The 14249-nt window shown below is 33.7% G+C and overlaps 2 protein-coding genes across 2 annotated transcripts; both read right to left on the bottom strand.

The window, feature by feature from the left end:
• Positions 1-5510: 5510 nt before the first annotated feature.
• Positions 5511-7232, bottom strand: LOC111412688. The gene is made up of 3 exons (XM_023043610.1): positions 5931-7232; positions 5681-5842; positions 5511-5594 (listed from the first exon to the last, which is right to left on the bottom strand). Exons 1-3 carry the CDS (start codon positions 7230-7232, stop codon positions 5511-5513), a joined length of 1548 nt encoding a protein of 515 aa, XP_022899378.1.
• A 4972-nt stretch (positions 7233-12204) lies between these two features.
• On the bottom strand, positions 12205-14239 carry LOC111412859. Its single transcript, XM_023043736.1, has 2 exons — positions 12554-14239; positions 12205-12467 (listed from the first exon to the last, which is right to left on the bottom strand). Exons 1-2 carry the CDS (start codon positions 13910-13912, stop codon positions 12294-12296), a joined length of 1533 nt encoding a protein of 510 aa, XP_022899504.1. The 5' UTR covers positions 13913-14239; the 3' UTR covers positions 12205-12293.
• Positions 14240-14249: the final 10 nt, after the last annotated feature.

Here is a 14249-nt window from a genome sequence, read left to right as displayed (position 1 = left end):
TTCTTGTTGGACACACGTGTTCTTTAAGTTGTCTCAATTGTGTCCAATCTATTGTACAAAACGTATTAGGGTTTTGAAAGGTTTGTAAATTGAGGGAACAGGCCTAGTGCCAAAAGCAAGCTAGTAACAAGAGTATTGTGTGCTTAAAATTCTCTCATTCTTGGTGTTTCATGGCAAACCATCAACTAATATCAAGAGTATGTCCATTAAGTGTTGTAAATCATCTCACAGACAGAAATATATATATGTTCACCCACAAGTAATGCGAAATAATTTGGAAGAAATATTGTTCTTCGTCAAACTACTAAATAGAATAAGTAGCATTGAGCATGCTTCTTCGACTATCAAATAAGATAGGAAACAAATGACTAAGATACGGTTCCATTCACATAAACCAGTAAGCAGGCTTGCATAACATTCTCAACAATAACATAATATTTCTTAAAATTGTGCTAGCAGAAAAACAACAGAGAATAAATAGTCTGTGACAGAATACCTGATATTTAAGGCTTAAAATTAAATTGGGCGTCTAGCTAGCTGCATTACCATACTCCTTCCCATCTTTACCATCCTGGTTAGGCATCTCATTGAGGGCGGACCTGCGAACTTTATACTCCTTTTTTGCTTCTTCTGTAGATGTGGCCGCCGGTACAATAGGGCTGAAATTCTGTTGTATTTCTGGACGCACTGATTTTTTCTCTGCTCTAGTGCTTTCCTTGGTCATCGTAGAGCAATTAGTACTAAATTCATTATCAAATCCATGATCCAGTTTTCCCTTCCCTTTGACATTGTAAGGGATTCTCCCGACTTGTGCACCACCTGGGTTTTCATCAGCTCTTTCCCAAATTTTCAGCTTTTTAACAGGGGAATCCCTTTCGTCTCCAACTGGAAACACCTTCTCTTTGTTCTTATTCAATTGAAAATCCTGATTAAGATCATCAGTTTCATCCTCAGACATCCAAGAATAGTTGCTAGTGGAATCCAGATCTTCACTAGGTTTTCTGGAATCTCCATCGAGAAGCCTTACAAGCTGTTGAACTGCTAGAATTTCTTCTGAACTCGGAAGAGGCAGTGAATCAATGACTGTCTTAGTTGGTGCCCGACCGCGCTGACCTGTCACCTGCCACTTCACAGATTCATTCAAACCTGCCGCTGAAGAAGCCACCACAGGACCTGAATCAATCTGATCACCATCAAGAACATGTGGAGGAACCCTATTCATGGCCTCAAATTCTGGCTCCGAAAAATTCATGACATCCTCAGCTGGTGGCTCCATCCTGCAGGTCCTGTTAGGATGGCACTTCATGTGCCCAAATAAGGACCTATCGGTTGGAAAATCCTTCCAACAGATCTTACAAATATTTTTTCCCCCGTAGTCAGAAGGGGAACTTGAGCTCACAAATTTCTTCAGCCGCTTCTTCTTCGATTTCAGCCTCGAGAGAGAGAAATCTCTATTGGCCTGAACATGAGCCATGCTTATGTGGCCTCCCAATGCCTTGCCGGAGCTAAATCTTTTTTTGCACTCCACACAGCAATGATCCTTCACTTTTGAGCCGTCCTTCATATCCTCCTCCTCGGTGCTTTTTTTCATGTTTGGAAACTTGCTCTTCCCCTGCAGTGGTTTATCGGCAGAAACACCCAGCGGCGCCACCTTTTCAGCTCCAGGTGAATCTTGGTCGTACTCCATCATTGAATCCGGCTGATTTTCTTGATCTTTCTCCATTCTAAAGGAAGGAAAAAAAAAAAAGAAAAAAAAGAAAAGAAAAGATTACTCAAAAATAGATCTGAATAAATCTTGAAACAGATTTTATATATAGCAGATTAATTGTACCAACAGCAACAAACCCTAAAGAAAGAATACAGAAGGGCAGTGAGAAAATACAAGAATTAAGTAAGTGGTTGCAAAATTCAAAGTGATGAAAATTTTAAGATTCAGAAGGAGAGCCGGTGTCTTAGCTTACAGAAATTGACAATAGAATTAGAAGCAATCCAGTCTTGAAAAATTCAGATTTTGATAAACGTTGTATGTGAATTTTGAATCGTTATATTTTCTTATTGATTTTTATGACTCGTTATATTTCCCTCCCCAATGATCTTTTTGCTATAAATAAAGTTACTTGTACAAAATTGAGTTACAAAAGTTGGATTACAAAGTGTGTTGGCAAAATTCAGGCCATTGATTTGAAATGATTTAAAAATCCACTTTTGAAATGATTAGTGTGGATATTATTTTGTTAATCAATTTCGTAACCCACCTTTGTAAGTGTAGCATAGCTCTTTTGCTATTCCCTTATGGTACTATTCGGCCGTCAATTACTTGGGAGAATTTATTGCTGATTCGCATGAAATTCAACGTGTTTAATGTTACTTGGGTCAGAGAGTAAGTGATACTTTTGACTATTGAACTTTTATTACCAAAGGTTTATTTTAGTTATACAAGCATGTTATTCAACCGTTTAGCTTGCCTCAGAGTAATATTTTACATTCAGGTGGATTAATTACAAAACCGTGTGAACATTTTTTGGACTAGTTAAAGCATCTTTTCATCGTTGAACTGCTGAAATGATTTTGCTAAAGTTAACGTTCGTGTGATGGTTTACATCATCGAACTAATGAAACATTAACGTCATGCATGTTTTTTTTGTATAAGTAGGATGTTTGACACACTGGTGTAAATAAAAATGAGATTTGAAGTTTGATAAGATAAATTAAACAACTCAAAGTTAAGTGCTATCTAGGGTTATTGAGTGTACCAGCAGCTTGTTGACTCTCCCTTATGCACGAGTCAAGTTGGCTCGACGAGTCCCATAGACGAGTCATGGAGTGAGTCGAGCTTGTTTTTCCATGCGAGCTACTGGTGGGCTAGCACCGATGAGCAGTCTCAAAGCCAGGAAGACAAAAATAAATAAATAAGTTGAATTTTTAATGAAAAATAAAAAGGGTTATGTGTCACGTACAAAAACGAGTTTGCAGAACTCGTACCGAACACTTACAACATCAGGGTGGGTGAGGGTTTTTTGTAGTTTTTTATACAAGTGGGTCCGCTTGGGACCCATTATTGCGAGTGTAGGGATTCTGTGAAACAGAACCTCCGTACACCCAACATTATCCAAATAAAAAAATGTGCAAGCCGCGAGCTGGCCAGGCTCGACTCAACTTAGGGACCTTTGAACGGGCTGGACTATCTGGGAGCTGGGAAGCCAGAAAAAGAAAAAAAAAAAAAATCCAATTTTTAACAGAAGGAAAAAAAGGAAAAAATGTGTGAGCCGTGAGCTGGCTAGACTTGCCCCCACCTAGGAAGCTTTGCACGTTCCTATCTGGAACCTTTTGTGACGCCTGCGCCTCTTTCTATAGACATCCGATAAATGCACTTAAAGGGGGTTGAGGGCTTTGATCTTTCACAATGTATCTCGTGAATGGGTAAGAAACTGTTCCATCAAGCATGGTTCTTCGACTAATTCACCAAATAAGATAGTGAAAAATGTCTAAGAAACTGTTTTATTTACATAAATGGGTAAGCATACATGCATGACATGCTCAGCAAGAGCGTAATATTTCTTAAAAATGTGCAGGAAAACAAATAGACTGCAGAATTCTTGATATTGAAGTCCTAGAAAGTTCACTAATGTGATCAAATGAACATATCTAGCTAGCTGTGTTACCAGGCTCCAATCCATCTTCACCATCCTATTTAGGCAGTTCATTGAGGTTGAGCTTGAGAACTTTAAGGTCTTCTTATTTTCACTGGTTTTGGATGGCACCCTTTATTAGAAGTTAGAAAAATCGGTGCTTGCTAATTATTTTGGACACAAAATTGGTGTAGAATAATTTAGACCGATTCTCTCAACCCACCAAATTGATGAATTTTTAATTTTTCTCATATTCTTTTCTTATTTTACTTTTTATAAAATAATTATTTCCATCCAATATATTTCTTCAAAACTAACTTGTAAATAAAATTATATTAACTAAAAAATTATTTATAAGCAAAAAGTTACATTATATGTAAAATATTACTTATAAGATAAGAGAACTTATATAATAATTTAAAAATTACTTTAAGTTAAAAAATTGCTTTTATGTAAAAAAAAAAAATTGTTTATAAAATAAAAATACTACTATCAAGATAAAAATTCTCTTGTAAAATATAAAGAGGTTATATGTAAAAAAGTTCACTTAAAATTATTTAAAAGTATAAAATTATCATATAATTGTAAAATTTATTTAAAAGTAAAAAATATTAATTTAAAATTGTAAGTAAATATTTAATTATATTTAATTTTATTCAATTTTTATAAGTTAAAATATTAAATTTTATGTAAAAAATTATTTATAAGTAAAATATCACTTATGAGAAAAAAAAATTTGTACAAGAAACTATAAATTAAAATTTTTACTGAGGTACATACATTTAATTTTATTTGCTACTAAAACCACTCAAAACCAATCGGCCCATAAACGCTCAAAATCAATATATACTTTGAAAAATGCTTATGATCAGTATACTGAAACTCTGAAGAGGGCCCTGAAAATTGAATTATAATTCAAATTTTGAGTATAATTAGAGGAAGGTCAATACTTTGTATTTAGTGCATGACTGGAGAAATTTGAAATGTTCAAAATATTTATAAGTTGTAGTACTCATTGAATGCGTAGATTATAAGTTGTTAGGTTGTGTATTGGGATCTTACGAAATGTATTGATATTTTTCAGTAAATTTCAAATTATGAGTGAGATGAATTTCAAGACATTCTATAAATTCGAAATTTATTTAAAATAGTACATGTAGGCATGTATTATAAAATTTTCAAATTCAAATTCTTTTAATCTGTATGTTTAGTGCAAACTCTGAATGTAATGTTAAATATTTAACTAAAAGACACATAATACAAACGGTTATATTAATTTAAATTTTTACGAATCAATTTTGTATTGATGGATTAAGCGAGCATGTAGTTTAAAAAAATTTCGAACTCAAATTCTTTAATTTTTGAGTGTAGTACAAATTCAGATAAGATGTTTGTATTTCATTACAATACACGTGTAATTTAAATGCATTTATAAGTAGTAATGACTTTAATGCTCTCGTGTATCGACATAATATACGGACAAAATGATAACACAGATCAAGTTTGAATCATTAATTCTTGTTGGACACACGTGTTCTTTAAGTTGTCTCAATTGTGTCCAATCTATTGTACAAAACGTATTAGGGTTTCGAAAGGTTTGTAAATTGAAGGAACAGGCCTAGTGCCAAAAGCAAGCTAGTAACAAGAGTATTGTGTGCTTAAAATTTCTCTCATTCTTGGTGTTTCATGGCAAACCTTCAACTATCAAGAGTATGTCCATTAAGTGTTGTAAATCATCTCCCAGACAGAAATATATATATGTACACCCACAAGTAATGCGAAATAATTTGGAAGAAATATTGTTCTTCGTCAAACTACTAAATAGAATAAGTAGCATTGAGCATGCTTCTTCGACTATCAAATAAGATAGGAAACAAATGACTAAGATACGGTTCCATTCACATAAACCAGTAAGCAGGCTTGCATAACATTCTCAACAATAACATAATATTTCTTAAAATTGTGCTAGCAGAAAAACAACAGAAAATAAATAGTCTGTGACAGAATACTTGATATTTAAGGCTTAAAATTAAACTGGGCATCTAGCTAACTGCATTACCAGACTCCTTCCCATCTTTACCATCCTGGTTAGGCATCTCATTAAGGGCGGACCTGCGAACTTTTTGCTTCTTTTTTGCTTCTTCTGTAGAGGTAATATGATCAGGATGATTGCACTCACCAGTGCAATGGCATTGGTTCTGAATTCCAAGAGCCTGACAAGAAGGGAAATTATTGATGCAAAATCATACCATCATAAGTATTATAAATTGCTATTAAGCTAAAAGCTGCTATTTTACTTACTTTGTTTACTTCCAATTGTTTGGTGGCATTGATTTTTGGCTCATCTTTAGCATAAGAAGCTTCATTTGAAGACTGATCATCACTGGGGTTGTAAATTCCCACTTTGATTTCTTTGTCGCTTGATCTTTGCCCTCCCAGTCCTATAGGTGTTGAAAAACTCTCTCTATAAGTGCTGAAAATGTATTTGTCAGCCGTTGCTGCCGGAGGGACAGATTTGGCCGCCGGTACAATATGGCTGAAATTCGGTTGTAATTCTGGACGCACTGATTTTTTCTCTTCTGCAGTCTTTTCCTTGATCATCGTAGAGCAATTAGTACTAAATTCATTATCAAATCCATGATCCAGTTTTCCCTTCCCTTTGACGTTGTAAAGGATTCTCCCGACTTGTGCACCACCTGGGGTTTCATCAGCTCTTTCCCAAATTTTCGGCTTTTTAACAGGTGAATCCCTTTCGTCTCCGACTGGAAACACCTTCTCTTTGTTCTTATTCAATTGAAAATCCGGATTAACATCATCAGTTTCATCCTCAGAAATCCAAGAATAGTTGCTAGTGGAATCCAGATCTTCACTAGGTTTTCTGGAATCTCCATCGAGAAGCCTTACGAGCTGTTGAACTGCTAGAATTTCTTCTGAACTCGGAAGAGGCAGTGAATCAATGACTGTCTTAGTTGGTGCCCGGCCGCGCTGACCTGTCACCTGCCACTTCACAGATTCATTCAAACCCGCCGCTGAAGAAGCCACCACAGGACCTGAATCAATCTGATCACCATCAAGAACATGTGGAGGAACCCTATTCATGGCCTCAAATTCTGGCTCCGAAAAATTCATGGCATCCTCAGCTGGTGGCTCCATCCCCCTCCATGCCCTGTTAGGATGGCATTTCATGTGCCCAAATAAGGACCTATCTGTTGGAAAATCCTTCCAACAGATCTTACAAATATTTTTTCCCCCATAGTCAGAAGGGGAACTTGAGCCCACAAATTTCTTCAGCCGCTTCTTCTTCGATTTCCGCCTCGTGAGAGAGAAATCTCTGTTGGCCTGAACATGAGCCATGCTTATGTGGCCTCCCAATGCCTTGCCGGAGCTAAATCTTTTTTTGCACTCCACACAGCAATGATCCTTCACTTTTGATCCGTCCTTCATATCCTCCTCCTCGGTGCTTTTTTTCATGTTTGGAAACTTGTTCTTCTCCTGCAGTGGTTTGTCGGCAAAAACATCCATCGGCGCCACCTTTTCAGCTCCAGGTGAATCTTGGTCATACTCCATCATTGAATCCGGCTGATTTTCTTGATCTTTCTCCATTCTCAAGGAAGGAAAAAAAAAAAAAAAAAAGATTACTCAAAAATAGATCTGAATAAATCTTGAAACAGATTTTATATATAGCAGATTAATTGTACCAACAGCAACAAACCCTAAAGAAAGAATACAGAATGGCAGTGATAAAATACAAGAATTAAGTAAGTGGTTGCAAAATTCGAAGTGATGAAAATTTTAAGATTCAGAAGGAGAGCTGGTGTCTTAGCTTACAGAAATTGACAATAGAACTAGAAGCAATCCAGTCTTGAAAAATTCAGATTTTGATAAACCTTGTATGTAAAATCTTCTTTCTTCCTCTATATATTTACTGTATATATAGGCGTAATGTATAAGGATAATTGTTGTACAGGAAGACCTGTTGAATGGTTATTAGCAATAAATTGTTTTGGATTACATAAATCTGACTGTAACAGTGCCAAACTTTCAAAAGTTTAAGAAAAATATCTTGGTTTGAAATGTCTGCAAACATATCAGCGAACCTTATAAATGGTGCAGTTTTGGTGGTGATTATAATCGATTTAAATTATAAATAAATAAAATGAACGATAATGATACTTATGAATTTAATGAAATATGTAATTAAAAAAATGATTAGACCATTTATGTTTATAAAATAAACAACTTCCAATAGTATTATCAATGAATGTTGAATCGTTTCATTCATTTCATCTAAACTTTGTAACTCGTTTAATTTATAGAAACATGTTACTCAACCGTCAAACTTTTAATAGAAAATCTATAGTGGCTTTTACACGTTCGCCACGTGTAACGATCTCATGCACGTGAACTAATCGCTAAAACATGTGATAACATTTTGTGGAGAGGTAATTTTTCAAAAAATGCACCACATTTTAATTATATTAAAAGTCTCTAATTTTGATTATTGTCATACTTATATCCTAAATTTTTTTATTGCATGCTTACCGTCTGGATTTTATTAATTAGCACATGCTTTTAAATAAGGGGCAAATTATCATTCACATTTTCGTATTTTATCATTTTTTTTTTTTGCTAATTTGAAAATGCTCGGGACAAATAATTCTTTTTATATCCTCTAACATATTTTTTGGACTAAAATTGTTACAAAAGGCAAGATGTGCTAATTAATGAAGGATTGAGATAAGAATGCAATGAAAGATAAGTCAAAAATATAAGTATGACAATAAGTAAGAATTAAAAATCTTCAATACAATTAAATCATGGTACACTAGAGTCATTGTAGCCATATGTGGACTAGCTGCTAAAACGTGAAAACATTTTTTTTTCATCCCTAAAATGATTTCTAAAACAACGTTAATGCCACATGGCGGATTGTATCATCGAACTAACTCACTGTAAATTCCTATCATATTCTATTACGAACCTACTTATTCTAGGGTAAGTGACATCCATATCAAATCCTTAGAACCTCAACAAGAAAATAGAAAACAGTAGACATAATCAAAATTCAATACAGTCATCCACAATTTGATAAAAATCAAAGTCTTATTTATTTTTTAGATTAATTTAGCAAAAATCAAATCAAAATCTCCCTTTTGTTTTACATAATTCAAATTATATACATAACTAGTAAACTTGAATTGTAGTTTATTAACGAGACTCTCAATTTACTAAATCTATTAATTGTCAATGATTTCGTATCCTTGTAGGTATTGCATGAACTGTATACACGACTACACCTGTACATTTTATTTTATTTTTTTCATTTTTCACGCTGCTTAAGCATCATGTAGTTTTCACTGTTTATATTATCACTTGATGTTACAATAATTTATTATTGTTTTTTTTTTATAGAGATCACAAAGCACAAATTATATCATTCTTTTTAATTAAAAAGGACACGGTGTATATTTTTTAAGGTATGCAATTATTAATTAATTTTTTATGGCACGGAATTACATTGCCAAATCAAGCAAAAAGGTCTTAATCATTTACTCAATAATAATCAACAATTTCCACTCCTTTGTCAAAATTTACTTTTCTAGTGGACAACCCGGTGAAAGGATATGCATGTAGACCAACATATTTGAAGACGTTATATTATTATTATTTTTTTCAAAATCATAATTAATTTTGTAAGAAAACAGATGCAAATTTTCAAAAGTTAGGGGCCAATTGCCTCCACCATCCCTCTCAAGGCTCTCATGATACACGAATGATATTAAGTTTCACAACACAATTTAATTTGTTCATCAGAGTTCAACCTGTTGGAAAATAACACAAATCGAGGTAATATATATGACACGATAAGAATTATATGATCGTAAACAAACAACATGTATGATTTTTGTTAAAAGTTGGACCATTGAGTAACATGGTTGGTGCCTAAAATGAGATTTAAAATTCGATAAGATAAATGAAACTGATTAAAAGTTAAGTGATATAAGTCACATTAAGCCTTTTTTTGTTTTTATTATTATTATTATTATTATTATTATTATTATTATTATTATTATTATTATTATTGTTTTATTTTTTATTTTTTTTCTTTTGTTAAAAAGTTCATGTTAAAAATCAAACATTAATTTTAATTATACAATTCATAGAATTCACAATTACTAATCACTTATTCATAACTCATTTATATTAGTTAGTAAAAGAAATTAAAACCAAACAAAGGCTAAGTGTAAATTTTGGTGATCATGAATATCATTAATCCTTAAAAATGTATATAATGGTGTCATTATTGGTTATTTTTTTTTTTATAAATTTTGATAAAATTGTCATTAATTTATTTCTCTATATATATATATATATATATATATATATATATATTCTTCGTGATACAAATTAATATAAAAAAAGAACATGTAACCCGAAAATAATGAAAATGTGTTCTATGAAATAATACAAACTAGCTTTGTCATGTGATTCTAACATCAAAATCAACAGGCTCAATCTCCTACAGATGCCCCAAAAAAAAAATAAAAAAAATAATACAATAAAAAAAATCCAATCGCTACATGATGAGAAAAATTATTGAAAAATATATGAATTAATAAGCTCAATCAGTAGAGAATTTAAAAAAAATATTTATACTTTATCATTTATACATATATTTATTGAAATTCGAGTTCATATCATTTGTCACAATATAAAATTTCATAATAATGATAGTAAAAATCGTGAGACATTCACTTAAAAGCAATTTAATAATGTTGAAAAATATGACTGATCATTTATATAACATTAATTTCGAGTAAAAAAATATAATTTCATAATCATCAGCTAAATTTTATACTCAAAAATCTATTGTATCCTTATATCATAATATGCTGAACAATCTCATAAAAATTGTAACCTCTAAATATAGTGTAATCTATAATATGTAAACTGCTTCAATGGGCAAAGCAACCCCACGAAAGGTACAAGGCCCCATTCGGGCACGGAGATGGTTCCCAAAGATCTTCTACTGATAATGTAATGTAAAATATATGTCTCCCCTTATTATGTAATAAACGTTTTGTAATAATCATGTACCTTAACAAATAATTCGCAAAAGTTTCACGTAAAATAATGTAATAAATTTCTCATTTTTTCTTAAAATGTTTAACTTTTCATTTGACAAGGCCATGTACGTGGAAATTAACTCGACTGATAAACTCTCTCGATATACGTGTCGGCTCCTAATATAGCGATAGAATTATTCAAGTCAAAGCTCAATTCCGCCCATTTTCAAATTAATAATAAATGAAAGACACCAATTTCACTTTAATTACAATCAATCTCTATTAACTTATTTACATATGCTGCACATATATACTCCTGTCCCTATATGTTATTGTTAGTAGCCAATTTCCCCTCTCTGTTCCAAATTTTTAATAAAGTAATATGAATCATTTCCAATCTTTCCCAATTCAATTTATTAAAGTAAGATAGCCACGACTTCCCCCCCTCTTTCAATTCCGTTCTATATCAATTTCATTCCTTATATTTCCTTCTTTAATTGGACTAATTAGTAATTTGCATAGATTGATTATGAGCATGTGTTATCAAATTTTCAAACTGCAATTATTGTAATTGGTAAGTATAATGGAAATTCAGATCTAATTTAATTTGTATATTTCATGCAAAGACGCGAATTTAAATACATTTTAGTAATAATAACTTATCCGCTCTTTTGTATAGAGATATACACGAGACAACATGTGAGCTATATCAAGTATTAATCATTATATTTTCTTATACATTTGCGTTCTTCAATTCTTTCAAATTGTGAGCAATCTATATATAGTATAAAATCTGTTAGTGTTTGAAAAGTTCGTACGAAGAATCATACATAGTTGCAAAAAGCTAGCTAGCAACAAGGATATAACACGCTTAAAATTTCTCTACGGGGTTTTCATCATAACCTTCAGAGGAATTCATAAATCTGTCTCGATTTCTTCCATTCAAGTACAAGAAAACACTATCCAGATATGAATCTAATCTTGATGAAACAATACATTAGTATGAAAGTTTGGTGACTTCTTCTGAAGATAGAAATCGTTTTATTAGAAAATTCAAAGAATATGTCCTCTCACTAGAACTCAGAATAAGTATGTTGACGGAAGTTCTGATGGCTATAGGATACTCATCATCAACTGAGAGAATATCAAGAATTTGTGTTTTGCATGCCAATTTATACACTTCTTGAAAATGATCTCCAATCTCATATCTTCTAATATTATAACAGCTAACAATCTGTAAATGATCATAGCCCTCAATTCCTTTTAAAGTGCATTTTTTGGATCAGCCCCCGAGTCTATAAAAAGAGGCGTAGCATCCCAAAAGGTAACAGATAATGCCAAATAATTTGGCTGAAATGTTGTTCTTTGAGTAAAGCAAGTAGTATTAAGCATGCTTCTTCGACTAATTCACCAAATATGATAGCAAAAAAATGACTAAGAAACTGTTCCATTCACAAAAATCAGTAAGCAAACTTGCATAACATGCTTAACATTGACTTAATACCACTTCAAATTGTGCAAGGAGAAAGTAAATAGACTATGACAGAATACTGGATACTGAAGGCCTAAAAATTCAATAATATGATCAAATTGACATCTAACTAGCTGTATCACCAGATTCGATCACATCTTCACCATCCTGGCTAGGAATCTCATTGAGGTTGAACTTGAGGAGAACTTTGTGCTTTTTTTTCGTTTCTTCTGTTGAGGTAACTCGATCAGCATGATTGCACTCACCAGTGCTATGGCATTGATTCTGAACTCCAATAACCTGACAGGAAGAGAAATTATTATTGCAAATCATACATCATAAGTATTGTAAACTGCTTTTAAGCTAAACGCTGCCTTTCTACTTACATTGTTTACTTCCAATTGTTTGATGGCATTGGCTTTTGGCCTATAATTGGCATAAGAAACTTCATTTGAAGACTGATCATCAATGGTGTTGTAAACCTTAACCTTGAACTTTTTGTGGCTTGATCTGTGCCCACCTAGTGCTTGAGGTGTAGAAAAACTCTTTCTACAAGTGTTGCATATGTATTTATCAGGTGTCACGGCCAGAGGAACAGATTCAGACACCGGTCCTGTAGGGCTGAAACTTGTTTGCGACTCTGGATCCACTGATTTCTTCACTTTAGTTTTTTTAATGATCATCATAGAGCCATTAGTACCAGATTTGTAAGGATCATCAAACTCGTCTAATGAATAATCTGAACTTATTAAATTTTCAGTATCCGATCCTGGATTCAATTTTCCCTCTCCTTTGCCATTGTAAAGGATTCTCTTGACTTGTGCACCACCAGGGTTTTCATCAGCTCTTTCCCAAGTTTTCAGCTTTTTAACAGGAGAATCCCTTTCATCTCCAACTGGAAACACCTTCTCTTTGTTCTTATTCAAATAAAAATCCTGATTAACATCGTCAGTTTCATTCTCAGAAGTCCAACAATTGCTGCTAGTAGCTTCACTTTCATTAAGCTTGGAATCCTGATCTTCAATAGGTTTCACTGAATCCCCATTGACAAGCCTTATAAGCTGTTGAACAGCTAGAATTTCCTCAGAACTCCGAAGAGGAGGTGAATCAATGAGTGGCTTAGTTGGAGCCCGGCCACGCTTACCGGTCACCTGCCACTTCACAGATTTATTCAAATTCACCGGTGGAGAAGCCACCACAGGACCTGAATCAATCTGATCACCTTCACAAGCACGTGAAGGAACCCCATTCACGACCTCAAATTCCGGCTCCAAAAAATTCATGGCCGCCTCAACTGGTGGCTCCATCCCCCTCCACTCCCGGTCAGGATGGCACCTCATGTGCCCAAACAAGGACTTGTTTGTTCGAAAATTCTTCCCACAGATCTTACAAATAATTTTTCCGCCATAGTCAGAAGGAGAACTCAAGCCCGAAACTTGCTTCGCCCGCCTCTTCGATTTCAGTTTCTTGAGAGAGAAATCTCTGTTGGCCTGAACATGAGCACTGCTCATGTGACCTCCCAATGCCTTGCCGGAATTAAATCTCTTTTTACACTCTAAACAGCAATGGTCCTTCACTTTTGGGCCATCCTCCTCCTCCGCGCTTTCTTTCATGTTTGGAAACTTGATCTTCACCCGCAGTGGTTTGTCAGCGGAACCACCCGCCGGCGCTACCGTTTCAACTCTCCGTGAATCTTGGTCATCTTCCATCATTGAATCCGGTTGAATATCTTGATCTTTCTCCATTCTCAAGAAAGAAAAGAAAAAAGAAAAGATTAACAAAATCAACTCTTCAAAAAAATATGGAAACAGATTTCGTTCAGAGCTGATTAATTCTACCAACACAAACAAACCCTAAAAAAAATAATGAAGGGCAGCGACAAAATACAAGAATTAATTAAGGAAAGTAGTTGGAATTCGAAGGGGTGAAAATTTTAAGTGTGAAAGAGCTGGTGTCTTAGCTTTCAAGAAAATTGAACGAAAAGGAAACAATAGATCAAGAAGCAAGGAAAAAATTCATGAGAAAATTTGCTCAGACCCATTGGTCTTAAAAATCGGGTTTTGATAAGAAGATAGAATACTC

Source organism: Olea europaea, chromosome 16, assembly GCF_002742605.1.
Source record: "Olea europaea var. sylvestris chromosome 16, O_europaea_v1, whole genome shotgun sequence".
NCBI classification, from domain to species: domain Eukaryota; kingdom Viridiplantae; phylum Streptophyta; class Magnoliopsida; order Lamiales; family Oleaceae; genus Olea; species Olea europaea.
Note: the sequence above shows the minus strand (reverse complement) of the source record. Positions and strands in the feature narration are given on the sequence as shown.

Coding starts and splice junctions, on each gene's coding strand:
- LOC111412688 (XM_023043610.1), bottom strand. CDS start 7,232: ATGGAGAAAGATCAAGAAAATCAGCCGGATTCAATGATGGAGTATGAC. Junction 5,843..5,930: donor AACAATTGGAAGTAAACAAA/GTAAGTAAAATA, acceptor CCTTCTTGTCAG/GCTCTTGGAATTCAGAACCA. Junction 5,595..5,680: donor GGAAGGAGTCTGGTAATGCA/GTTAGCTAGATG, acceptor TTTTTCTGCTAG/CACAATTTTAAGAAATATTA.
- LOC111412859 (XM_023043736.1), bottom strand. CDS start 13,912: ATGGAGAAAGATCAAGATATTCAACCGGATTCAATGATGGAAGATGAC. Junction 12,468..12,553: donor AACAATTGGAAGTAAACAAT/GTAAGTAGAAAG, acceptor TCTTCCTGTCAG/GTTATTGGAGTTCAGAATCA.